Source organism: Furipterus horrens, unplaced genomic scaffold, assembly GCF_987537825.1.
Source record: "Furipterus horrens unplaced genomic scaffold, mFurHor1.1.pri manual_scaffold_13, whole genome shotgun sequence".
Taxonomy (NCBI): domain Eukaryota; kingdom Metazoa; phylum Chordata; class Mammalia; order Chiroptera; family Furipteridae; genus Furipterus; species Furipterus horrens.
Window position 1 is genome coordinate 1,881,343 of NW_028327183.1, and position 26,188 is coordinate 1,907,530.

General features: G+C 58.2%; 2 protein-coding genes across 2 annotated transcripts; one reads left to right on the forward strand and one right to left on the reverse strand.

Moving 5' to 3' along the window:
- Positions 1-800: 800 nt before the first annotated feature.
- VPS35 (VPS35 retromer complex component) lies at positions 801-21,288 on the reverse strand. The gene is made up of 17 exons (XM_090261356.1): positions 21,205-21,288; positions 16,356-16,454; positions 15,482-15,578; positions 14,834-14,957; positions 14,193-14,375; positions 12,752-12,965; positions 11,752-11,835; positions 11,235-11,344; positions 9,213-9,309; positions 8,976-9,124; positions 7,610-7,817; positions 7,137-7,292; positions 5,305-5,427; positions 3,486-3,665; positions 2,792-3,031; positions 1,773-1,916; positions 801-1,165 (listed from the first exon to the last, which is right to left on the reverse strand). The coding sequence occupies exons 1-17, from the start codon at positions 21,205-21,207 to the stop codon at positions 986-988; spliced, it is 2,391 nt and encodes a 796-aa protein (XP_090117482.1). The 5' UTR covers positions 21,208-21,288; the 3' UTR covers positions 801-985.
- Positions 21,289-21,372: 84 nt separating this feature from the next.
- Positions 21,373-25,976, forward strand: ORC6 (origin recognition complex subunit 6). The gene is made up of 8 exons (XM_090261357.1): positions 21,373-21,827; positions 22,821-22,950; positions 23,706-23,869; positions 24,063-24,152; positions 24,460-24,572; positions 25,079-25,090; positions 25,191-25,256; positions 25,744-25,976. The coding sequence occupies exons 1-8, from the start codon at positions 21,763-21,765 to the stop codon at positions 25,869-25,871; spliced, it is 768 nt and encodes a 255-aa protein (XP_090117483.1). The 5' UTR covers positions 21,373-21,762; the 3' UTR covers positions 25,872-25,976.
- The last annotated feature ends 212 nt before the right edge of the window (positions 25,977-26,188 follow it).

A 26,188-nucleotide genomic window follows, 5' to 3' on the forward strand; every position in this document is an offset into this window, starting at 1 on the left:
GGACGCAGCCCGCCTCCAGCAGCCGCCCCGGGGCCTCAGCCGGGGCCGGGCGCCAGCAGCGGTCAGCGGAGCACCGGGCCCGAGTCCCAGCGGCCGAGCGCGCACAGCGAGGCCGCCTCGCACGTCCGCAGGAAGCGCGCCCCCACTCTAGGGCACCCCGCTAGTCCTTTCACGAGCCAAGTGCGGAAGAGTCCACAGGTGTTAAGAGCAACTTTATTTTCACTGGTGCAAAAAAAAAAAAAAAATCGTGATAATCGTAGGATGCATTTCCCCCTAAATTTACAATAATGAAGGTTATACATAAATTATATAGTTCACAAATTTTCTGTTTCATACTATTTAGAACACAAATTAATTTGATAAATATGTCAAGAGGGCAACATAGGCTCTTAATGGACGGCTGAGTCCAAATACGCAAAATACAGCCTCTGGCCTTGACCGTGGTGCTGCGGCTCTCCAACATGCATTAACGTCGTCTGGGTTTAGGGAAACACTATACATGGCCTTGCTGTGCATTTAGGGAAAAGCCCAAGCTGAATTTCACATACGGTAATCCTTCCGTCTAAATTAATCTCAAACTGGACCAGGGAACAAAGAGACAGACACTTCCGGGTTAGTGCTCCCAAGTGATGCAGGAAAGTACAGTCAGCAGTGAAACAGAACGGGAAGGAAGGAAGGAGAGTCATTAGTAGCTGTGAGGAGTGGTCTTGAAGTATTTTTGTTTGTTTTTTTAACAGATCACGGGAATTTTAAATAGCAAACCAATCATGCTACTTTGGGCAATCAGACCACCTGAACACTTATGAAGTGAGTAACTTTATTAAGGTCTTGAAGGTGAGTCCGGAGGTGCTGGGTCAAACACGTCACAGGCAAGAACGGGAAGCCTACCTCAGCATTTCTGAAAGGCACAATCTATGGAAGGGAGGCCTAGTGGAATCAAACCCTCACTGGATGCCCGTGGGAGGGAGCAGGGCAGGCTGCTCCCCTAGAGGACGAGGCCTTCGTAAATGGGCCCCTCAGACTCGGGGGCCTCCCGCCGCAGGCGCAGGTGCTCCAGCGTGTTGTGGAAATGCTTGTTGATCTGCTCTGTTTCTTCACTGGACTCAAGATTGGGGAGGTCCTCTCGGATCTTCTGGATGAGCTGATTCAAAACCTGAATCGTGACCTAAAAAGATCATGTAGAAGTTCACAATCAAGCATGTACCACAGGGAATTAAAAGATAATTTAATAAAAATGTTTTGAGGAGCATGTTATTACTCTCATCAATTACCAGAGTAATTACGAAAAAAAAGAGATGAGACCAGGGCTCCTGGTTTGAGCAACAATTGGCTATTCATCGAAAAAAAATCGTTAATAAAAAATACAGAGCATCATGAACCAGTAAGAGAACAATAGCACAGTACTCTTTAACCTGCAAATCTTGATCGACACTGTACTGTGAGAAGCACAACGCACCATTCCTTCTTTAGGGTTATTCTAAACTTGTACGTGATGACAAGTCAGCCTACTCTTTATCTTTAGCGTCTGTACACTATTTTGTATTTTTTAAACTGACTTTTTATAAAATACTCCTAAGCAAGAGAGAATTTCCTCGCACATAATGAACTTTCCCCTTGGAGGTGCACCTAGATGGAGTATTTTTGCAGAACAGAGACCAGCAGGTGAATTCTCCCAGCTCTGAGTCTTGCAAACAAAAAAGAAAATGTCAGAATGATGAGCTTCCGTCTGTGTCGGACCTGAGAGCAGGGAGGGAAGACGGCAGCTCACTCACCGCATTGCTCTCCTTCTCGTAAAAGTAGATGTGTCTGTTGAGGATCTCTATGAAGAGCTGCACCTGCAGGGATGGGTCCATGCACTGGTTGGCCACCTTCAGAGCTTTCTTCAGGCACTCCATCACCCTCTTGCCTCCGTGCAGCTGGAGTGGGGAGGGGTCAGAGACAAACAGGTCACAACGTCCCACCCACACACGGAAATAAACACCACAGCACAGCACCGCGTTCAGGTTGTAAAGGGACACAATGAACTCAAATCACTTTTTAAAGTATACAGTTATATTTTAAAGTAAATATGCTATTGTTTTATATATTTATATATGTCTTATATTTATACACAGATACACTTCAGAAATAGTGTGGGTCTGGTTCCATACCTCTACCATGAAACGAGTATCACAATGGAGCGAGTCACACTCATTTTGTGGTTTCCTGAGCGCTAACACACTACATTTGCACCATACTGTAGTCCATCAGTTGTATCACAGGGAGGCCGGGGAGAGGGAGGGAGGCCGGGAACAGCCAGCCAGTGCCGCAGTCAGAACGCAGCCAACGACCAAGTCCCCACCTTATACGGGTGCAGGTCACGGCACCCACAACTATTATGCAGTAACGGCCAAGGTCACGGGTCACGAATCACCGTAACAAGTACAAGAATCATGGAAGAGTCTAACCACTGCGAGAACGAGCCCACGGTGGCAGAGACACAAGTGAGCACAGGCTGCCCCCATGTGCACCGTGTGCGCGGCACGGGGTCTGCGAACGCAGCAGGGGCAACACAACCAGGCACGCCTGTGCCAAGCAGGCCTCTTAAAGGCAGGGGTTCACGCTTGCTGGGTTACAATGGTCTCCAAGTGGGGGCTTCACTAGAGGTTTAACTCTCTACACGTTCCTTTCCTGTGCATTTCTTGTGACAGAACAAAGCCCCTTTCTTGGTCAGGTGACCGAGCACTCCCAGCGACCCCCTGCAGGGTGCGGGCCCGCCCCTCCCCCAGGCAGCTCAGGAAGCGCCCCTTACCTCCTCCCCATTCCTGTCCGTGTTCCTGCCGGACCAGAAGAGGTGGGCGCAGGTGCTCACGGCGCGGCCCTGGTCGGGCTTCTTCAGGAGCTTGGACGCGGCGAGCGCGCACTGCGTCCTCAGGGGCTCGTGGTTCTCTTCGCTGAAGCACTTCATCCTCTCAAAAGTCCCAATGATCAAGGTGATGGCCGCCAGCTGGGCTTTGGAGTCACTGATTTCATCCTCGTACAGAGAAAACGCCTGGAGGACACAGAGCAGGGTGACCTTCAGGGACACCCAGCGACTCGGCCTGTCGTCCACAGCAGCCCCCACCAGCCCCCGAGCCTGGAGGCCTCTGCAGGCCCTTCGGATCAGAGCGTGGCCCTCGGGAGCGGCCCGAGCACGGCGACACAGTGAGGGCGCCCACAGCTGCAGCAAACGGGTCTTGACGGTGCTCAACCTGGGCCTCCCAACTGAACTAAGGGCCTCTGTCTCCCGTGGGAGCTTGACGGTGACATGAGTCTCACGGACACTGGCAGGGGTTCAGTCTTCCGTCGCCAAGTCAGTCTATACGGCTACCGTGCTCAGCAGCCCCAGGGCAGCAGGCAAGGGGCGGTGAGGACTCCGTGACTGCGAGCCCACGGGCGCTGCCGTCAGAACAGCAGGCAGGACCCCGCCCCCGCCCCCGCCCCCCGAATGGCCAGCCGCCCGGCACCTGGGACATGAACTCGTAGGCCACGGTCTCGTGATTCTCGAAGCCGATCTCGCCGGCGGCCAGCGCGCCCTGGAGGAAGAGCCGCAGCGGCAGCTCGGCCAGCTCGGCTTTGATGAGCGCGCTGATGGTCTGGTGGGCGAACGAGAAGATCTTCTGGCACTTCTTCTCCCACTTGTCGTCCTGCGGCGAGAAAGCCCAGCGTGAGGACCTGAAGCTCGAGACGAGCTTGCGCAACGGCATTCACGGCCCATAAGACCCCGACAGAGCAAGCAGAGAGGCGGTAAGGCTGGGCTGTGCCCCGGGTCCTCCCTCCGCCTCACGCACGAAGCCGCGGGCGGACCCAAGTGTCTTCTCCGGTGGCCCCCCGAGCGCACCGGGTACTGGCTTCTTCTCCCCAACTTGGGCAAAATTAACAGAAAAGTTTTAAAAATTGAAACCGTCCCTAATGCTACCACGCAGCACTGATCAGGGACGGCCCGCAGCTCACGTCACGCTTTCTCTCCTCTCCGCACGCGTCACGGGACGGGGGTCTCTTTGCAGTCTGTTTTCCACGTTGCGGGAGCCCACTGAGGGTTAAATCGGCTCAGGCTGCACGTAACCTGCATCCACCTTCCTTCCCTTCACTTCCGTTGTCACAACAATTCTCCTCGTGACGCTACAGTTGTTTAAGTCACTTCAGTGACTAGAGTAGATCCCACGACCGGGACGTGGCAGACGCACACCGCACAGAGGAAGCGGATGACTCCCACACACAAAGCTTCCTTCAGTCCCTAACCACCTCCCCAGTATAAACCCTTGAAGCGCCTTTATTGGACCTCTGAGGCTCTCGTTACCGCCAGTTTTCTGGCGAGACTAGCTAGTAATTCACATTCCCACAATGACCAGGTGAAGGGGAATGTCCACCCCCTGCTGCCACGGCTGAATTTTATCTTTCTTTTCTCTTGACCAGTTTGATTCCTAAAACCGTTCCTTGTTGCACTTACTACTGAGGTTAAACATTTCATCCACGTCCTTTTCATTTTTTAAAGAGAACAACAGTTCACGGACTCTTACAAGGACTCACACGTGACCCAGGTGTACAGCCCGGCACAGTGGAGGCACATGGTAAGTACATGCCAGTTCCGTGGTTACTGACAGACTCACGTCCACCCACCCATAGAGGGTGGAAAGGGACTGAAGGAGAGGCTGGCCGGGCAGAGCCTGGCCACAGGCCTCTGGGCCTTGCGCTGGCTGCGGAACAATTCCACTTCCCCGTGATGGAAAGTCAGGCTCACTGAGGTGTGCTCAGCAGCATTCCCCTGGCGGGCCCGCTCTCAGGCCCACGCAACTTAGGAGCTTCTACAAAACCACATCAGGGGGAGGAAAGGAACACGCTCACAAACAACGGCCACAACTCAGAAAACGACTCACTGACGGGCTCTTGGACGGGGCAGGGCCGGCGCACTGACTCGGGCTGCATCCCCCCCCACCCCCCACCCCCGCGTGACAGTGACCCGTAGAAACAGCAGCACTTGGAGCCAACTAGGTCGTGAACTTATCAGGTCTCACAAGTGACCTCCACACGCAGCAGAAACTTCGCACATCAATTTTAAACTGGCTCCATCTTTCGTTTCTAAGAGCTTCCACGGGCCCGGTCCCTCAGCCAGGATGCGCCCTGCCAGCTCACAGTTAGGGACACTGAGCAGCCAGTGACACAGGGCCCTCAGGACACCAGTGTCTATGTCGGTGCACACGTGGAATTCACTACAATCACACACCACAACGCACACGCAGAGGGAGGCCCACGGGAGAAGCAGAGACGAATTCACAGCACACCCACCGCTTTGGAGTTCTGCTTGTAGCGGAAGGCCAGCTGGTAAGCCGCGAACACCAGGGGCGGCAGCGTGAAGCGGATCCGCTGGTTCCCGCCAGCTCCGAAGTGTTTCCGTGCCGTGTTTAAAATCTGAACGAAAAACCCACAGAACCATTAATCGTCTCCGCACGGTGGTTAACCGCATACAGAATCACGCGGGGGCCCCGCACCTCACCTTGCTGCCAGGCCTTCCGGCGGGCACTGCACCTCTCTGATCTCGGTCTCCCCCGTCACTGAGACACAGACGAGGAAGCCCGGGGACCAGAGAGGCTGCGTCACCCGCCCAAGGCTGCACAGCTGGTCAGGGCAGAGCGACCTGCACATTCTCCCACAGGCAGAGAGCTCTGAAGGCCCTTCTGTCACCTCCTTGTGTGGCCCTGGGCAAACTACTTACCTTCCCTTTGCCGTTATTTCATTGAAAATGGGGTGGGATGTTTCTCCTAGGGTCACGGGGACGATCAAATACTGCAGCGGAGCATTACCAGGACCTGACCCCAGGGCGTGTGCGGCAGTGCTGGGCATCACTAGGACAGCAGACCTGCACGTCCACCCCCACTCAGGGGACAGGCCACTGGGAGAGAGCCACCGTGAAACCAAAGTCTGGTTGTTTCAGAAAGTGGCACGGACTCATGCAATGCCTTTCAGTACGTGTGACACTGCGGATTTCCCCGATGTGCAGGGCAGAGGAGAAGAGGACACGTTCCCCCGGGAAGTCAGAGAGAAAGACCCCTGCCTCACAGGTTCCCGTGCCTGGGCGTGGCCCCAGTCACAGGGGACGGCCCAGCCCCTGACCACCACTCGCTGGGCGACCAGAAACGAAACAGAATCAGGCAAGGGCGTGTGATGCAGGGACAGGAGGGAGTCGGCTAAAAACGTCAGCACCCGGCGGGCCCTGTGGACAGTCCGCACACAGTGCCCAACGTGTCTGTCACTAGGCCAAGCCACACTGTCACACCACTGAGAGGTCAGCTTCCTCTTCACATGGGTCACAAAGGAGCACAGGCCGTGACCGAGGAAGCCGTGCAAGGACCGAGTCGGGACCCAGCCTTACGTGAGGCCTCGGGCTGTCAGCCCAGCACACCCCCAGCAGGGGCGCAGGCCCTCGGCCCACAGTACCGGGCCCAGGGTCACACGGCAGCAGGTGTCAGAGCAGATTGGGCCGCCACCCAGGCACACGGGAGTCACCCCACAGAGATGCAGCGGGGATGAAGGGAGGACCGCAGAGGGCTGCTCCTCCCCGGGAGGGGGTGCAGGGCAAGGCAACTGGAAGTTTAAAGCCCTTCTCAGTTTCACAGCAGCGTGCACACACCTTACACTTGGAAACCTTGGAAACGTAAATACAACTGAATACACAGGTTGTTGCCTCTACTTTAACCCTCTGAGTGCCAGCGTCACTCCCAGCCACCCTTTCTCCAATGGCTATAAATGTAAATAACAATGGAATGATTGGCACTTTGTTTTGTTCTCTTTTTTTGTACCTCAGGTTATATACTGATGTAAATTTCAAATTACACATGGCACTCAAAGGGTTAAAAGCAACACAGAGTTTTAAAAATCTGAGCAGGGAATGGTTACTGGACACCCCCCCCACAGCGAGACAGGCTTCTCCCCAAGTCCTCAAAAGAAGCTGGAGCAGCCAACGTGTTCCTCACAAGCTCCAGAAGGTGACAAGTAATTATGTGCTTATAAATAAAGGAAAGGTCTACAGATGCCACCTAATCTCTCCTCCAGTTGCAACTCTTTCGAGACCTTCTAAGACCACAAGCAACGCTGGGCCACGGGGCCGCGCCGGGCCGTACCAAGTACTGTTGGTCGGGGTCCTCGGACCGCAGGAGGTGGATGAACCTGCCCACAAGGCTCTGCTCGTCGGCAAAGTCCTCCGGGTCGGGGTCCTCCGCGGGCTGGTCCGGCTGGTCCTGAATCAGCGTGGACACGAGGTTCATTGTGGAATCCACCTGGGACACGGGAGACAGAAGCCCATGGGGGAGGCCGTCAGCACAGAGAGCCACGGTCAAGGGTCCCCGGCTGTGCCAGGGTACAGAAGAGCAGCGACAACGCCGTCCCTTTGTATGAGCAAGCCGACGCACGCCGACGCACAGCCCACAGTCTGGAAACCGGTGCAGCGGGTGTTGGCCCGCGCTCTCTGGGTCATTCTCCTGCTGGTGAGACCACGGCTGTCTTAGCGTGTCTTCCTCAGGCAGGTCCCGTTTCACAGTTTATATAACGAACACGCTACGTGCACAACAGAGCGGGCTGGCTGGCGTTCTCTTACCTGGTCTTGAGAGACGATCTCTGTGTTATAATCCAGAACATTACTGAGCACGTAACAGCTCATGCTCTTTCTGGACTCGTAGTCAAAGTACTCGAAGAGCGGGTGGAAATGCTTTAACTTCAGGACCGTTAAAATATTGTTGTATGTGTCCACGGGGATCTTCAGGAGCCTGGTGAGCTCCTTGGAGACCGCGCTGCTGGTGGCGATGCTGCAGGAGGGACAAGAGCAGCCCTTACCGAGGAGGAAGAGCCCCTGCCCCACAGGCAGCGCTGTGTCGGGAAGGTCGCGTGGAGCACAACCCCCCCAACGCCCCACACCTCCTCCCGGAGGCCTGCTTTACCACATCCACTCACCCAGTGCGCCCCGGGGACACAGAATGAGAGACAGTGCCAACACATGTGTCGCTGGGGCTAAAAGGACTGGGGTTTGCTGCCTCTAAAAGTACTTTCAGTGGCAGGTTCCTGGGGTGCCCATAAGTGCTGTGCATTCACGATGAAAACAAGCAGAAAGGAAGCCCGTGCAGAACCAGCAGGTCCACAGCACGGAGGGACACACGCCACTGTCCGCCTCGGCGATGCCGGGCGCTCAGGAGCAGCAGGCTGACCGAGGGAGCAGCGCTGGGGTGTGCTGGGGGCGGGGGCACACCCGCTACTGGTCAGAACCCTTCAGTCTGGGGTTTCTAATTCGTTATTTTGTCTAACTTTACTTTAAAAATCACTTAGTAAGGAAACATACAGAGACGTTACCGTTATCACTCAAGTGCTGAAATGCGTTTCAGTTCACAAAAAATGGGACCAGAAGAAAAGGGGGGATAAAAAGAGGTGAAAGAAAAAGAAATCTTCCTGATGCCAGGCCCACCCAGGGGTGGGGGGGCGGGGAGCAGGGACAGGGGAGGGCGGCACAGTAGAGAGCAGGGGGCTGGCCCAGAAGTGCCCGCAGCGGCCACCAGAGGGAGCCCCGGAGCCGCCGAGCCAGGAGTCCTGGACGGTATCAAAAACCAAAGCTCAAAACAGAACGTCAAACGGATTCGTCCCGCGCCTCAAACCCTGGCACGCCCTACTGCTCGCAGTGCTCTCCCCCGCAGGAAACCCCCTCCCACGGAAACGCTGCCTGACGTCGCTTCCCCACCGGTTTAAAAACCGGTCGTGCGCACAGACACTGGGGTCCCTTGGACCCACGGGTGCCGGACACGGCCCCCCCTCCAGGGCCGCGCACAACCATGCACCGGTGGCCGCGTTCTGCCTTGACCAGCCCCAGACGTGTCCATCGGACGATGCTCACATCTCAAAAAGGGGCTGAGAAAGAAGACCACGCGTGGGCAGAACACCCCCAGGAGGGGTCTCACAAGGGGGTGCCGCGGACTCACTGCTCGAGGTTGAGCTTGTTGAATATCTCCACCGTGGTCTCCAGGACCTTGTCGACGTAGTCCACGCGGTCGGGGTAGCACTTCATGGCGAGGTTGATGAGGGAGACCTGCAGCGACACCACGTCCTCCGGCGGCATGTCCTGCCTGGACTGCGGCGTTTAGACAAGCACAGAATTGATCATAAGCTGTTCCCAAAGGGTCGCCCAGCCGAGGACTCAGGAGAAAAGCCACACCCACCTGTATTACTGTGGCCACCTGCTGTGAGAATATATCAAAAAGCTTAATATCAGCTGGGATTCCAGGTCCATCCTCGCGGTGAGCAAATAAAGCTAATCTGGAAAAAAAAGCCTTGTTTTAAAAGATACAGGGAACTGGGTAGAGGAATCATAGACGGCGTTTTATTCTTTATGCTTTTCTGTGTTTGCTACAGTGTATTTCTTCTAGAACGTTAAAAAGAGGTCTGTGAAAGGGCCTGGGCGTAGCCGCTCCCTCCCTCAACTCGCTTGTAACCAGCGGTGTGCCAGCCATGCCTCACTGAGGGCCACACAGACATGGGTTTCCAACAGGACAATTGTGCCAAATCCTCTGAAACCTGATTAAGCAGACATGGACAGAAAAGGCACTCAAGTGACAAAGGCAGTGAACAGCCATGACTATGAAAACCACCTTTAAAAGACCGGCAGGGCTGCCGAAGTCACCGCATTCTTACTGCCGTCAAGTCCAAAGCACACGAATTCCCAACGCCGGTGCGCTGACTTCTACTTCCCCACCACAGCCCGCGCGCCGGTCACGTGACCACCACGGGCTCGTCCTGGCTGCACTGCTCTGCGGGACGCCTGCGTGGCACCGCCCGCGCCCGACCCCGGGAAACCCAGTGCTCGGCTCCCACTGGAGCACCGGATGCCCAATGAACATGTAGTTCTTCGTGCCCAGGGCTGGGCTGATGATTCGGAGAAGTCTGCCATATAAAGCCTCAGACTTTGAAACTAACAACCTAGGCACTCAGAGCACAGTGCTGGGAAGGGAGCGTGAGCAGAAATAAACGGTCGCCAGTCGCTGGTTCCCCGTGACAAGCAGGACGCAGGCTCTGGGCTGGCCCTGGGCATGGCCGACAGACCTGTACTAAAGCCACAGTCAAAAGCCAAGTTTACCTTTTCTTTCCTTCCAATTTTATTTATTTTTAGAGAGAGTGGAAGGGAGGGAGAGAGGGAGGGAGGGGAACATCGGTGCAAGAGAAAAACATTGACCAGCTGCCTCCCACATGTGCCCCGACCAGGAATCTAAGCTGTGACCTCTCACTCTGCAGGACAACCAAGCCAAACCAGGGGAAGTTTTACACTTTTAAACAAGACCAAGGGCTACAGGAGTAAAGCTGAAATCTACAGGGAACTTATTAACACAGTGATACTTTAAAATTCTTTTTTTTTTTTTTTTTTTTTTTTTTAAATGTGATGGCCTAGCCGGGTGGCTCAGGGTCACCAGTTCAAGCCCAGTCAGGGTGATCACAAGAAGCAACCAATCCACGTCCGTCTGTCTCTCCCCCCCCCCCCACCCCTTCCTCTCTCTCTAAAAATCAGGAAACATATCACCAGGTGAGGGTTTTTCAAAAAGTGATGGCAGAGTGATTACCTGAGCATTTTTAATCACCTATATCTTAAGGCTACTTAATGGGGAAGACTCCCAATCCATCGGTGCCCCTGAAAGATAACTTTTTCCTTGGTGAGAAACAAATTTCTTTCTTTTGTGATCTTTGGATTTATAAGATTTAAATGAAGGGCCTGTATAACAATATCTTTAAATGGAAGCTCAATGAAGAGCTAAAAATATTCACTATTCCCTGGCCTGTGAGCCAAGTGTCGCTGGTTCGATTCCCAGTCAGGGCACATGACTAGGTTGCACGTCCGGTCCCCAGTTGGGGGCACGAGTGAGAGGCAACCGCACAGTGTTGTTTCTCTCCCTCTCTTTCTCCTTTCCCCCTCTCTAAAAATAAATAAACAAAACAAACTAAATAAATAAATAATTTTTTTAAAAACGTCACTATTCCCACGCTTCCAGCCACAGTTAAATGCTAAGCCTCCTTCATGGCTGAGTTAGGCAAGCACTTAGTAGATACCGACTACTGATACTTACAGAACTTAGTACAATTACATTAAAATCATTAATATAACAAAGACGCAACAAAAACAAGGAATTCAGAGAAAGGTCGTGGGCTTATCGTTCCGAGGCCAGACTGTGTGCCCCAGGGCCGGAGACCCTCACCGATCAATCAGAGCGATGATGATGTTCTTCACGTTCACGTTCTGGTGCAGCTCGGCACAGGCCCGAAGAAAGGGGTTCAGAGTCTGCAGGTGGAATTCATCAGGGAACACCTGAGAGGCAGATCAGAATTGACACACACAAGTCAACACACTTCGTACTGGATTCTGGACTCCCTTACGGCACATAAAGTTCACGTCTGCGAGGAGAACAATCACTTTACTCTCACACGACCACACTACAACACCTAACTTTCAGGTCTCTCCAAACACAGCCCACACAGAAACATTCCACTAACCAAAGCACACCCACTATGACCTAAAACGAATGGACCTAGAAAATGCGGGGTGGTTGTGCCTTCTGACATTTGGGGCAGAAAAGCACAAAGACCACACTACTAGCAGAAGAAAGGTACCCTTTATTCAGGGAAGTTTATTTTCTATTCTAAAAAGATTTTTTCAAAACAATGACAATTAATGATATAAATGGGTCATTTAAAAAACGACAGCGTCCTCCCTACCTGAATGATGCACTCCATGAGGTACTCTTGGGCCAGCGCGTCCCTGCAGTTCACGACCTGCTCCAGGATGCCCGTCAGGACGATCTGGGGGGGACACGAGAGCTGAGGCCACTTGCAAAGCCCCCACGCACCTCTCCGGGAGCACATTTGGACTCTTACCCTGAAAACCCTCTGAGTTTTCTCACCCAAACTGCGTTTCTGATTGCAATTTAGAACTTTACAGAAACACTTTTAAATAGAAAAAAAATCCTGTGTTTCTATTTAGTAAGTCACTTGCTAATTTATCTCATTAATGTTTTATCTTTCACAGTTTGTACTCTGTATCCCCTCAGAAATTTCTGTCGAATCCAAGGTCATAAAGAGTTCCTTTGCGTTTTCTCCTGAGTTTTCATAGTTCTAGATTTTAGATTTGGGTCTCTGATCCATTTTTGAGTTGCTCTACATGGTATAAAGATGGGTCACAGTCCAGGAGTTTTGCCTGCATACCGATGTCCACATGCCCAAGAGCCACCGGCTGAAAAGGTCGCTTTGCGCCGTCATGAACTGATCACACACACTGCACGTGGGTCTGCTCTGGGGGGTCTGTCTAGCATCTGTCCCTTGCTCCCGTGCTGCCTGTGGCCCCTTCAGCACCATGCCGCAGGCGCAGCACCCAAAGACCATGCGGCTTGCACAGCCAGGAAGCAGACACCGCATGGTCCCTTACCAAAGGTCTGCGGATCCTCACTTTGTTCTCCTCCCCTGATCATTGTTTGTCCCTTTCACCAACACATTACCTCACCTAGCTTTAGAGTAAATCTATAGCAACATACAGTACATCTCAATTTAAAAAAGGAAATTGCTAGCAGTCAACCTTCTACTCCATAAGCAAAAACTCAAAATGGACCTTCAGTTTATTTATGTCTTTGATTGGCAATGCTCTGCAATGTAGTATCACTTAACACAAATGTTTCGATTTAAGAACCAGCTCTCAGCTGTAAGAGGGGACAAGGGAAGACACCTGTTTGTAGCGCTCCACGTTGACCCCGTCCAGCTGACTGAGGCGCACGAGGTTCGTGCCCACCAGGATCCTCAGCTCCTGCCTCTCCCGCTCCCTCTTCTCCCGGTCCCGGCTGTGGCCCTGGTGCTGCATCCGCACCCAGAGCTTGTTCATCTCCGCAAAGTTCAGCAGCACAAAATCCATGGAGTCGCTGATGTCACCAGTTGTCTCTTCACTGCAAAGACACAGGTGGAGAGACGCTCACACACGGCACCCACGTCGGGGGGACGCTCACGCCTGCCTCCCCTGCACGTCCTCCTCCTCTCGGGCACACCAGCGCCGCAGAGGAGATGCCTGCAGCTTCCCCAGCTCAGTGTTCACGGAAAAAGCACCCAGGAGAGGGTGCAGCCCAAGCCCACAGGGGCAGACCCTTCCCTCACTCCCTGCCCTGCGCCCGCCGGGCCCGTTGTTCCGACAGCTCCATTAATTCCAAATGTCTGAGACACCTGATGTGACGCCCTGGCAGCCCCGACATTTCATGGTTAGACATGTTAGGTTTTCGATGGGAACATCAGCTTGTGAAGGAGGGACGAAATCATGTATTTCCTGCTCATTTTTACACCCAAGATGGGGAACTTAGGAGCTTGCAAAATTTTCTTACTGATTGCCTAATTACATGCTCAAAACTGGGAGTCAGATCGTAATAAAGCAAATAACCTCACGTTCTTCTCTACACTGTTAAGCTTTTTCTACATCATTTTAATTTTTGTCATGTGCATTGTAGAAATGCATATTTTTTAAAAGGATGCAGACATACTAAAAAACCCTGAATTGTGTATCTTAGAAATAAATGAATAAACTTTAAAAAAAGCATCACGGTCCCCTGTGTAGGGAGCCTGGCCCATGCACAGGTCACCTAGCCCACTGGTGACCACCGCCGCCCACTGCCACTGCTGTGGGCGGGAGCCCAGGGCACGTGGGTGCTGGGTCCTGCTCACCCAGGAGACAGGCCCCCTCCAGGGCCCCCGCTTTTCTGTGTGGGTCGGCACCTAACGCGCGTGCCCCGATCATCACAATCACTTACACTCTAGGGTCACTGCAGTCCAGCCCAGTGATTATAAAACTGATGGACATTCAAGAAACAGTACGGAAACTGGGCAGCTCATGGGAAAAGTTGGGCGCACACCATTATTTCATGGTTTCAAGACTACTCGTGGTGGGGGAAACGCCTGCATTACGTGAAACAAGAAGCAGGTTCTCGCCACGCTGACACCGCCCTCGTAAGGGGCGCTGCGCCCGGCGCCCAGACGCCGAGGGGCCCACAGGCACCCCGGGCGGGGAGCGACGCCAGCAACAGACTGTGCAGGGCACAACCGCCGCTCATTTCCTTCCAGACACTTCTTCCACCCCGAGGAGCCCCGCACGGACGCGCCGCGCAGCTCCGCGAGGGCAAAGCGCTCACTCGGCCGGCTCCCCCTCATCGGGCAGGATGTTCCTCGTGCACTGGAGGAGGTAGTTCCGGAGGAACAGGCCCCGCAGGGGGTGCTGCACCCCGCGGCACATCTCCACCAGGTCCTTCAGGATGTCCTTCCGGGACTGCGGGAACGACTTGACGTAGACCACGCCGACCGTGATCAGCAGGTACCTGGGGGGAGGGCGAGGAGGCGGTCGGGAGAAAGGAAACATCACGTCAAGCATTCGATTATGGCCAAACATACTGAGTCCAGGCGCATTAAATCAACGGGACGGGGACCTGGTTTTCTGCTGCACGATGGAAAAAATCATCTGATATAAACTACAACCACTGATGCCCCAGACTTACACACACACACACACACACGTGCATGCAGTTGCCGCCTCCAAACATGCTAGGACAAGAGTAACCGTCCCATCCATTTTTCTAGCAGTCAGGACACTGGACAAAATACGTCCATTTCCTTCTATTTCCAAAACTCCTCAATAATCTATATAAAATGCAAAATTATACTCTAAAACCTTTAAAAGCTCATTATCTACCAAAACGTGGATCACATCTGTCCCGGGATCAATGGCCTCACAACCGGTCTCCAGCCGCACCACCACCACGCCGCCCCCGGGACTTACAGCCGGGGCACGATGTTGCCGGCGTACTGCACCAGCTCGTAGAGGTCCGCCACCTTCCGGCCCCTGGCGAACTCGTCCGTCAGGTAGGCCTCCAGGTAGTGCAGCTCGTCGGAGATGGCCATATCTGCCCGCCGCGGTTAAGGGCTCAAACACGGCTCGGCCACGCGGAGCGGCTCTCGGGGACGCGTCGGAGCCACGCGGCTCCTGGGCAGAGGCCTTCACCGCCAGCCCTGTCCCAGGGCGCAGGGGTAAAGGCAGCATTCCGGGGCCTTCCCTCCTCTAACATAAGGGCTTTCAGATGCCTGGCGAGGCCCAGCGGCGGAGCAAGGGCTGCCCGTCCGACGGCGGCGGGCCCAGGGGGCACCCCGCTGGGCACCTGGCCGCGTGGGGCTCAGCTGCCTGCCGGTCTCAGCAGCCGCCACGGAGGGACGGCAAAAACCCGCGGAAAGGAACGAGGGCACGGAGAGGGGTGTCTGACACTAAGTTCTCCTTCCGTCCCTCAGCACATGTGCTGCAGAAGGAACCCCACCTGTGAGACACCGCGGAGCACCTAGAACTGCAGAAAAACTCCCCACGGAACCAGCGAAACGGGGCCGCGCCAAGGAAAATGACGGCCAGCACGCTCCTCCTCTGACAGTCAAAAGATACAGAGTTCGTAGTAGCTCTTGGGGGACAGCATGGAGGTCCGGAGCTCCCCGAGCATGTTAGAGGCGTGCTTCAGCGCGTCCATGAGCTTGTTCTTGTCCTACGGGAACAGCGAGAGCCCGTGAGCCGCTCACCCGGGCTCAGCATGCCCCTGGGTGATCGTGCGCTACATGGCGTTGAAAGGAAACAGCACGAGCCACTTCGGTCACACAAACTGAGCTGTACGTCACCCGCCTCCCCGGCCTCCAGGGGGCGGCGCGGGAGCCCGGCCAGCAGGGCAGAGCCCGCATGCTGTCCTGCCCGCGGCTCGGTCCCAGGTTACAGACTCCGCTAGCTGCAGGGAACACTTCCCACACAGAGGGGGCAGGAGCCGCGACCGCCAGCCGCACGCCCACCACGGTCTCCACGCCGCCCCCCCCCCCCACCGGCTCCCAGGGAAGCGCGCTGACAGGCAGCCGTGGTCAAAGGGCGCGCATCTCCCCTTCCAACCTGCGCAGCACGAGCACCAGCATCGCGGCAACCTGTGACCTGAAGGACCAGCCCATTCGGTTCCCCTTCTTAAATTTTAACCCAGAGAATCTACAGTTCCTGCACAGATTACCCCTACCCTATCTAGAGTGATTTTAGAACTTGAAATAAACAGGTGTAAGTTTTTAAGCTAGTGTCCACAACATGTATATGTACACAAATATACATGTATGTGTACTTACACACAGACACACACGCATATATTCAGGACAGGAAAAAAGCCTTCAAGACCAGAACAGCTGAACAGCCCCGGCGGACGGCGTGGAAGGGCACTCGCTGAGCGCCCCGCCGAGCCCCGGTCTGGGAAGGGTGCACGCGGCACCGCCCGCCACCCCGCGGCCCCCCTTACCAGGCACCTCTTCATCTGGAACGACTGCACCTTCACGGCCTGGATCGCTTCGTCCAGGAGCTTCTCCTGCTCGTCCTGAGGGGACTGCTGGGTCGTAGGCTGGAAAAGTAAAAGCGCCTCCGTCAGTGTCCCAGCAGCACTGCCTTCGGGCGGCTCTGGCACTTCCACGGCCCCAGCCCCGTTCCTCCCCGAGGCTTTCCCGGAAGGCGCAGCCCGCCGCACGCCGCAGCGCGCTGCTCCACGTGGACGGCTAACGGACAGACAGCTGTGCCCAGCCCCTGCGCCCGCACAGCCCTGAGCAAGGAGGGCAGTGACGTGGCCAGAGCACCCCTTCGCCCCCAGGAGCTGGCTGAGCACCGCCCAGCAGGTCAGCCTGACAGTCACCTGCGGGGCAGCCGACGGGGCCTACGCTCTGCTGATGCACTCGCGGTCCGCCCAGAACGTAGCCCTCAGCCCGCCTGACTCGTGTGCAGGTGTACAGTCTGCCCAGAGCCCCGCAAGCAGCCTTTTCAGGGCCCCTCTTCACCTGCCCTTGAGCCTACTCCTGGACCGAGCGCCTGGCGCACGGAGCCCGGGACTACCGGCCTGGAGCTGCGCTGGCGGGAACTGCCGGGACTGACCTGCAGCGGAGCTCCGTAAAGAGTGCTCGCCCCAAGTGCCCAGCTGATTATCTCAAACACAGGGAGCTACTTAGAATGAAGAAAACACCGTTGTTTGCAGGGAAAGTTACACAATAATTAGTAAATAACGATACAAGAATAAACTGTTTCGCATACTCCAAACTGCAAACTTTCGGCCCACCCTGTGTATCTACATTCCATTTGCCATCAGCAAAAACCTGCTCACAAAATCAATCAGATCTACCTGTCCCACGGGATTAACACGGGGTTCGCACCTCAACCACAGCAAGCACCACGTCAGTTTGTAAGCGATGGTCGTGTCTGCATCCTTGGGACCCGACACACTGCTCGGCCCATAATGGACGCTTCACAAATGTCCCGTGAATGAGTGCATGAGCTGACGCTGGAGTGTCTAATTATGTCCTTAATAAAAAGTGACTAAAGCAACAGACGGGTGAACAAATGGCAGCACACATCAGCGGTGGGACAGCATTGCGTCACGTGCTCTGTGAACGGACCTAGAAAACATGAGACCAGCGACGGAAGCCAGACACAGCCCGCAGCCGTGTACGGCTCCGTCTGTGAGAAACGTCCAGAACACACACAGCGCCCATCGGCACAGCAAGCCGGCTGGGGGCGCCGGGCGCGGGGATGCGGAACGAGCACCATGGGGCTCCCTCCTGGGGAGACAACGCTGCCCTGGAACTGGGCGGAAGTGGCAGCGGCACAGCACGGTGAGCGTACTGCCACCCAACTGCTCTCCGTAAGACAGTTAGATTGACGTTAGTGTATTTCACCTTAACAGAAAATGACTGCAGACAGAATGAACGCCTCTCACGCAACGCCTGGAGCGGCAAAGGCAAGGACTCACAAATGAACCTGAACGTTGACTTGAGTCTATTCCATACGGAAGACAATCACAACCCTTGATTCTGAGATCAACAAAAATTCCATAAAACTCACTTCTGAGCTAGAACTGTTTATAAAAATCGAAAACTTTCTTGGTCTAAATTTGGAAAGAGAAAAAAGTTAACTGAATAATGAGCAATGCCAGGCATCTCCCTATTCTCTCCTACGGCAGACTCTAGTAAAGCGAGCTTCCCTACAGCCGTACTTCAGAAGCATAATAACGTCAGAGGAAAGGGTGTGTCTTTTAAACTAAACTGAAAGGGGACGCTAACATGTGTAGCAGGACTGCTCGTATACCGCAGCGGACTCAGAGGCCAGGCTGCACAGCGCGAGGGGACCCTCCTCGCGGAGACGGGCTGTGGCCGGGATTCCTCCCGTTACCTCTGGGTGCCACAGATCTCACAATCATTGGAATCAGTGGGTTTCACCAAATTCAAATGGTCAACTTACAGACAGCAGTGCTGCACCAGGACATTTTCATAGTTACCGTTTTACTGTATCAAAATACATATATGAAGTCTGCCACGGTGACCGTTTAAGGTGTGTTCGGTGGCACTAGGCACACTGACGCTGTTTCCCATCGTCACCACCATCCACCCCTCACCTTGCCGAGAGGGAACGGTGCCCACTGGGCACTAACTCCCTCGCCCCCTGCCCCGATAAGCCTAACTTCTCCAGGCTCCTCCTGAGAGAAACCTGACAGGACTTGTCCTTCTGTGCCCGGCTGACTTCACTGAGCACGTTATCTTCAGGTTCGTCCACGCTGCAGCACGCCTCAGGGTCCCCCCTTTCTAAGGCTGAGCAACACACACTCCATCGCAGGGACACACCATTCTTGGGTATCCATTCATGCGCCGATGGACACCTGGGTTGCTCCCACCTTTTGGCTGTTGTGCATAGTAATTACCTTTCTACAGCAAATAAAACTGTTTATAAAGAGATTACAAATAATTCCAAAAACATTTGTACAGAACTAACTAGGTTCAGTGATCCATAAACAAATAAATAAATGTTTAGCATAATTTTTCTATTTTGTATCAACTTGGTTTAAAACCACGGACTTATAAAGTAGGCTGAAGGCGAAGAGACAAAGCTTTCAGGAAGAAGCGTGTTTTCCCGTGTCCCCTGAGACAATGTCCTTATTACACAGACGTTTGTTCCAAGGGAATGGCGCCGAGAGCAGAAGCACTTGTACCACGAACGTGTCCTCATCAAACACAAGCCACGTAACCAAGGTCTCCTCGCTCGTGAACGTGGGCCCCCACCTGCAAAGGACTCTGTACTGAGCAGCTATGTGCGTGGACCAGAGGAAAATGGAAACACCACGGAACGCAGACCAGGCTGCCCCCAGTGACGAGGCCCATCTCACACGAGGCCGAGCCAAGGAGCCCTCCCACGTCTGCACGGGTAGGAGGCGCAGGGAAAAGCAAGGTTGTGGTGAACCCGCGGCCCGTGCGCCCCTTGCAGGAAGCAGGAGTGTGGGCGCTTACACCCCACGATGAAGAGTAAGAGGCAACGGCGCAGAGGACGCCCAGGACCCGCTCTGCGCTCAGCCTCGGCACGTGCCGGGCGGCACCATCCAGGACACGTTACTACATGGACACAGCCAACCACCCCTCCCCTCTGCCCCGCACTGGCCCGCCCACCTCGCCACGCACAGGCCGCAGGGGCACCCTGACCACCCAACCCCCGTCAACGGCCACACGGCAGGGGCCGCGCTCACGAAGACACAGGACTCCACCGCGGCCACGCCGTGCTGCGCCAGAGCCGGCTGCCGCGGGGGCGCTCAGGGCGACGAGGGGCCGCAGCTTCTGAGGGACTGTCTCCTACCTCATTCCCGGGGCCCCGCGCGCCCGAGCGCTCCCTCGCCCAGCCGTGTCTATGGCAACAGCATCCTCCTCCCGGGGGAGCACCTCGCGCAGCCTCCTGCGCCCCGGCTCCCGGCACTGTCCTCCCGGTCGTCCCCAGGCCCCCGCGCCCACCGGGACCGCGCCGCAGAGCTGCCGGGCTGGTCCACGACCCTCAGGCCGGACTGCGTCCTGTCCCCCCGCACGCCCCCCTGCAGGCCCCCCCGAGCTCCGCGAGAGCAGGGACCGCTTGCTCCCAGGGCCCACACACAAGGCACCCAGGTGCTGCGTGAACTGACCTGGACCCTAAAATCCCAGGGTCTGAAAGAGCCCGAGAGGCCGACCCTTGTTTTCAAATGCGAACGTCAGACTCCCAGACGACGGGGTGACCTGCCCAAGGCGGGGGGAGCGACTGCCACCGCCGGACCCGGTGCGCTCTCCCAGCGAAACTCCCGGGGCGGGGCCGCGCGCCCGGCCGACCGCTCGGACCCGGGGCGTCAGCGCCTCCGTGGAGGTTTTCCATGCCAACGGCACACGCCGGGAAGCAGGTAAACCGCAGGGAACTCCCACACCCGTCCTCGCAGCACCTCCCGAGAAGGGAGCCGCGTCACCCGGCCCCGCGCCGCCCTGCGCCCCGCTCTCCGGTCCGGCCCCACGGAGAGGGAAGCCGGCTCCCGGCAGCCCGTCCGCACCACCGGGAGGGCGAGCGCACGGAAGCCGACGCGGCGCCGCGCCGCTAAAACGCAGGGGACCCCCGCCTTTGTGCACGGCGGACACGCGGGGCCCCGCTCTGAGGAAGTCCCGGCGGCCGGCGCCGCCCCCCCGCAGGCGGAATCCGCGGGTTTGCCAACGGAGAGCCCGCGCGGGAGCCCAGGCGCCCGCGGCCGGACGTCGCCGGGTATCGGGTGGCACGAGTCCTTCCAGGAAACTCGCGGAAGCGCGTCCCTAGAAATCGCCGAAACGCGCCGCGAGCCAGGCGGCGACCAGGGCGACGAAGGCGGGGGCTCCGCTGCGGCCCCTCCGGTCGGGAGTCCCCGCACGAGACGGGGCGCGGGGCCGGCGGACCCTCCTGGGCCCAAAGGGGCGCGGGACGCCCGCAGGGGAGCCACCCCTCGGCGCGTCCCGACGCCGCGCCCGGCCCAGCCCCGCGCTCAGACCCGGCACTCGGGCTCAGCGCGCACCGGCGCGGCGGCCGACGGCCTTCAGGGGCGCCTGCAGGCCGGGACGCCCGCTGGGAGCGGCCGCCCGTTGCGGAGCCACGGCTGCGGCCGGGAGCCACCGCCCACCCCGGCGCGGGTCGGCCCGCCTGCGGCCTTCCCCGGCCTGCCCCGCGCCCCGCAGGCCACGTCGGGCGGGTCCGAGCCGCAGCCGGGCGACCGGGCCCCGACCCCGCCCGCAGCGCCCCAGGGCCCGGGGAGGGAGCAGGCGCCGGGAAGGGGGTCCGCCCGGGGCCCCGCGGCCCCCCGCACTCACCATGGCGACTCCCCGGCCCTGCAGCAATCAGCAGGCTGCGCGCGCCGAGCCTCCCGCGGTCAGGTGACACGACGGCGCCTCCAAGCCCCGCCCTCTCCAGCCCCGCCCACGGGGCCGCAGGCGGCTCCTCGATTGGCCCGCTTCTAAGGACCCAAGTCTCGCGTATTTATTGGCCCTCGCCCCGAGCTCGGGCGGGACGGACCGAGGCGCCAGCCAGTGTCTCCACAGTGTGGGGGAGGGCGGGACGGGCCGAGACGCGTGGACTCGCTCGGAGGCAGGAAGGAGACCGCAAGAAGGAAAGGCCGCGCTTATCGAGTTTGTGAGGAACAGGATGAAAGGAGAGCTGCTCGTCCACGTTCATCTACCCGGGCGCGTGCATTCTGGTGCGCATGCGCATAAGGAAGAAGCGGATTAGTCTGTGAGGCGGCCTCACGTTCCCGTCCAAACCAATCCGGGTGCAGCAGAGGGGTGGGGCCCACCCGTCATTGGCGGGCGGAGCGTCTGCGCGCGCGTTTCGTCGCTTCACGGCAGTGCCCGGGCGGCCTCCTTGTTGGCGCCATGGAGTCGGGGCTGATCCCGGGTTTAGCGCGGCGCTTGGGCATCGCCGAGCCGGAGGTGCTGAGGTGAGTCCGGTGGCATCGGCTACGGTCGTCCCCCCGGAGCGGCCGGCCCCCCGGGCCGCACGGAGGTGGGCGCGGGCGAGAGTCGGAGGCCCGCGGTCATGCCGTAGTTCTTGGGGGTCCGTTTGCGGCGGCGAAGCAGACAGACGGGACACAGGCCTCACGGAGACCTGCGGGTTGGCACGTTCTACGTAGGAAATAAGACGCGGTGATGGCCGGGACGACGGGGCCACAGCGCAGCCCGGTCTGCAAAACGCCGGGGGTGGGGGCTGTCATTACGCCGAGTGACATCAGGGGCCGCCTTGGGACGAGGGGGCGGGAGGGGACGGGCACAGCGACAGCGACAGCGGCCCCGAGATGGTGAGGACGGAGCGCGCACGGCCCGGGGGTAGGAGGCAGGCCGTGTGGCCGAAGCGCGGAGCGCAGGCTGGCCGGGGCCCGGCAGGCAGAAGGGGGCGGGAGGGCGCGCTTCTCAGATGTGAGCGGAGGCCGCCGGGGCTCGGCTGTACCTGGGACGGCGGTTCCCGGAGCGTGCGCGCCAGTGTCACCCGGGCACGTGTTAGAAAAGCGGGGTCGCGGGCCCCCGACCGGAAAGGCCAGGGATGGGGCCCGGCATCCGGGTGCGCAGGCCCCGGGGTGGCTGTCCCCGCACCAAAGCCTGGGGACCGCGGGTTGGAGGAGGGGGTGGAAGGGAGGACGCCGGGCGTACCCTGCCGGCCTCCGCCCTCCTGCGCGCCTGGTCCAGGAACCGGGGAAGCCGGGGCGTATTTACAGGGGACCGAGCAGGTTCTGCGTAGAAGCGGGGATGGAGCGTGGTGGTTGGTGTCCGGGCCCGGAGGGCCCTGCTCCCCAGGGGATGGGGGTCCCCCGCGGCCCCACATCTCGGTGCACAGGACTGGGGCTCAGCCTCCAGCCCGCGGGGCTGTGGGCCGTGGGCCGGGGCGCCGGGCGGGCTTCTGGGGAAGACCCTGAGTGGGCCCGTGTCCCTTGTACCAGGAAGGCCGAGGAGTACTGGCGGCTGTCGCGGGTGAAGTGCGCCGGGCTGTCAGCGCGCGCCACCGAGACCGGCCGCGCGGCCGTGTGCCTGGACCTGGCGGCCGCCGGCGCGCGGCGCCCCCTGGACCGGGTGAGCGGGGCCCCCCTTGGCCGCTAAAGCCAGCGCCTCACGTGGGCGGGGAAGGGTTTGCAGCGCCCTCTTTCCTCTGCGCTCCGGCGTCCCGGGTCGCCTCCCGAAGCACATGCGTGGGGCCGTGGGCTTTCCCTTCGCTGTCCCAGGGGGAGCGCGCACGCTGCTCCGGTCACACGCGGAGGCCAGAGCTCGCCTCCAGCACTTGCTGGCCCTGTGAGCCTCGGGGCCTCCTCTGGGGCAGGAGTGGGGACGCCCGTCTCACCAGGTCCCCGCGAGGAGTGGGCAAGGCCACGTGTGGCACATTTAACACACCTGTCACATGACACGCTCGCAGAACGGGGGCACTAAAACCGCCCCTGGCTCCCAGGGGGTCAGCGCAGCGCCCGCTCTCAGGCTGGGGCGCGCCCCGCCGCTCCTGTCTGAGCCCCCCCTGAGGACGACGCTCCAGGCAGAGCTGGGTTTTCTCCGCTGCTGGCCCTCTGTTTCTCTCGGGGGTTCCCGGTTTCTCCGTCCCTCCTCCACGCACGCACTGCACTCCCCGCCCCGCGCCCCTCCCTCTCCCGGGGGCCTGCACTTGGGCGCCTCGGTGGCGGCGGGTGGCTGTGGCGGCACCGTTGTGTGCGGGGTGGCTGGCGTGGTCGCCGACGAGGACCAGACAGGGCCAAGCCCGGGCAGAGACGCGGGCCCGGAGCCCCCGGGCGGCGCGGCGGCCTGACGGGCAGCGCCGTGACGTGCGCGCGTTCCCTCCAAAGGCTTACCTGACCCAGCTCTCCGGGCTGAACAAGAGGACGTATCAGAGCTGCCTCAAGGCGTTCGAGTGTCTGCTGGGCCTGAAAGCGAACGTCGGAGTCAGAGGCCTGGCGGTGCAGTTCGGCTGCGCGGGGGCGGCGGGCGCGGCCGCGAGGCTGCTGCGCAGGTATGAGGCCCGGCCTCCCCGAGGACGCCCGCGGCGCACAGGGCAGTCGCCCAGCGGCCCGCCGGCCCGTGGTGCGGAGGAACCGGCGCGCCCGCCTCACGTGTTTACTCAGCTTGTGACCTCTGATCTGGGTTTTAGTCCCTTTGAAGCACCTCTTCCTAAGGACTAACCCTGCCCGCCCCGCCTCCCGCAGCTACGAGTCCGGCCTCCCCCCGAGGCAGCGGGCGGACCTGGACCTGTCCCGGCCGCTCTTCGCCGCCGCGGCGCTGCTCGCGGCCTGCAGGTGGGTGTCCGTGCCCCCCACGGCGCGGGCGCGCTCCCGGGCGGTGCTTCCCTTCGTCGCGGCTCGGCCGCTCTTCCACGTGGGAACAGGGGCCCCGCACCAGGCTCCGTTTGTCCCATCACGTAGCCGACACCTTGAAAGTGTGACGGCGGCCACGGTACCACCGAGTGTGCCCCTTTCGGGGTTTCCCTCCTGTAACTGACGGAGCCTGTCGCTCGAGCAGTGGCCGCCTGTGATTTCCCGTAAAAAGAAGATGGAACAACAACTGTGCTGGTTCTAAGAGCAGCAGTTTCTCCAATTCCTCTAGGATTTTAAAGCTCAAGGTGGATAGGAAGAAAATGGCAGCCGCAGCCGGTGTCAGCAGAGCCATGTTGGACCGGCTGTGCAGGCAGCTGGAGAGCCTCGGGCGGCAGGCGGGCGGTGAGTCTGAGCCCCGCGTCTCAGGGCCCTGCCGTGGGGGGCGTAAACCTGCCGGGACGAGTCCGGGGTTTGCAAACTCGCGAAATGGCTGCTTTCGGAATTCTGCGCTCAGCGTTGCTAGGGAGAAAATTTTTCTTTTGTTCAATTAAAGTAGCTTAATACCTTTTTTAAAGCCTCTGATCCTGCGAGCCCTGCTAACACGCCTCGGGGTGACCGCAGCCTGCACGCACGAGGGGGAGCCTGGAAGCGACTCTCCAGTCCGACCAGCAGCGCCAGAGAGGAGAGGCGGCAAGATCGGTTGCCTTCTCCTTTGTCCTAGTATTTAGTCCGTCAAGGAATCTAGTTTTGTGTTGTTTTTGGTTTATTTTTAAATTGGTTTTAGAGAGAGAAAAACATCTACTTACTTCTCCACCATCCAGGCACTCACTGCTTGGTTGGTTCTTGTATGTGCCCCGACCGGGGATTGAACCCGCAACCCTGGCATGTCAGGACAATGCTCCAAGCAGCTGAGCCACCCGGCTAGGGTGGAGTCTCGTTTTTATCTGTCATCCAAAATATGCCCAATTCTACAGTGGAGAATAGGAGAAATATTAACCTTGACACTTTTTCTCGCAGGAGATCCTCAAGATTCAGATACTCCACCGTGGAAGACAAAAACGGCCCTCGAACCTCCAGGAACGAGGGGTAAGATGTGCTCACGTGAACGTGGGCGGGTGTGGAAGGTTGTGCCCAGGGGGCACATGCAGGGAGCAGCCTGCGCATCAGCGAGGGGACTGCGTCATTAGGGACACAGCTGAAGCCAGCCTGCCTGGGCCCAGGTCCTGCCTCACGACTCCTGGCAGTGCCTTTAGGAATGTCGCTTATTTCTGTGCGCCTAGACTTCCCAGTCCATGACTGCTCGTTACGTGGGCTCCCGCTGCTGGGAATCGCGGTGAGGGCTGCGGGGGGTGACGCGGTGCCAGTGCTTGGGGAGGGTGGCCTGTCGTCAGGTGTCTCGGTTGCTTGGGCCACAAGAGCAGAAGCCTGGTATGTTCGCCGCTGCTTCCGCTCTGCATTTCAGCACCTTTTTCCGTTACCTTCACAGTGAGACCGTGAAAGAGTGGGCTTTTTTTTTCTTGCATCATTTGTAAACATAGGGATTTTTAAATGCTTTTGAAATTTCTCTCTCCAGAAGTAGAGGCGGTAGTAGAGGTCCCACATAAAGCGCAAACCAACGAAGACCCGATGCTGGACTACGAGGAGTGGAAAAGGAGGATCTTGGAAAATGCTGCCAGAGCTCAGAAGGCTGCAGCCAAGTGAGTTCAGTGTCCACACTGCCGTGCGCTGCACGCTGGCCACGCGCCGGCCGCTCAGCGAGGGTGCACGTGCTCCGGGGTTTTATTTCAGCTTTGAGAACAAGGATCCTAAGACCGTCGCCTTAACAGCAAGGGCCCCGGCGCTGGGGCTGAGTTCCAGGCGCCAGGCCGGCCCTGGCTGGGGACACACATCACTGGATCAGCCCAGGGCTGGTTGGCACAGCTGGGGCGCCCTGCCAGTCCACATGCCTACAGGACGGGGTGGGAGCCCTGTTAACCTTGTATGCAAAAGACGAGCCTCCTGGCCTGGCCTGGCCCAAA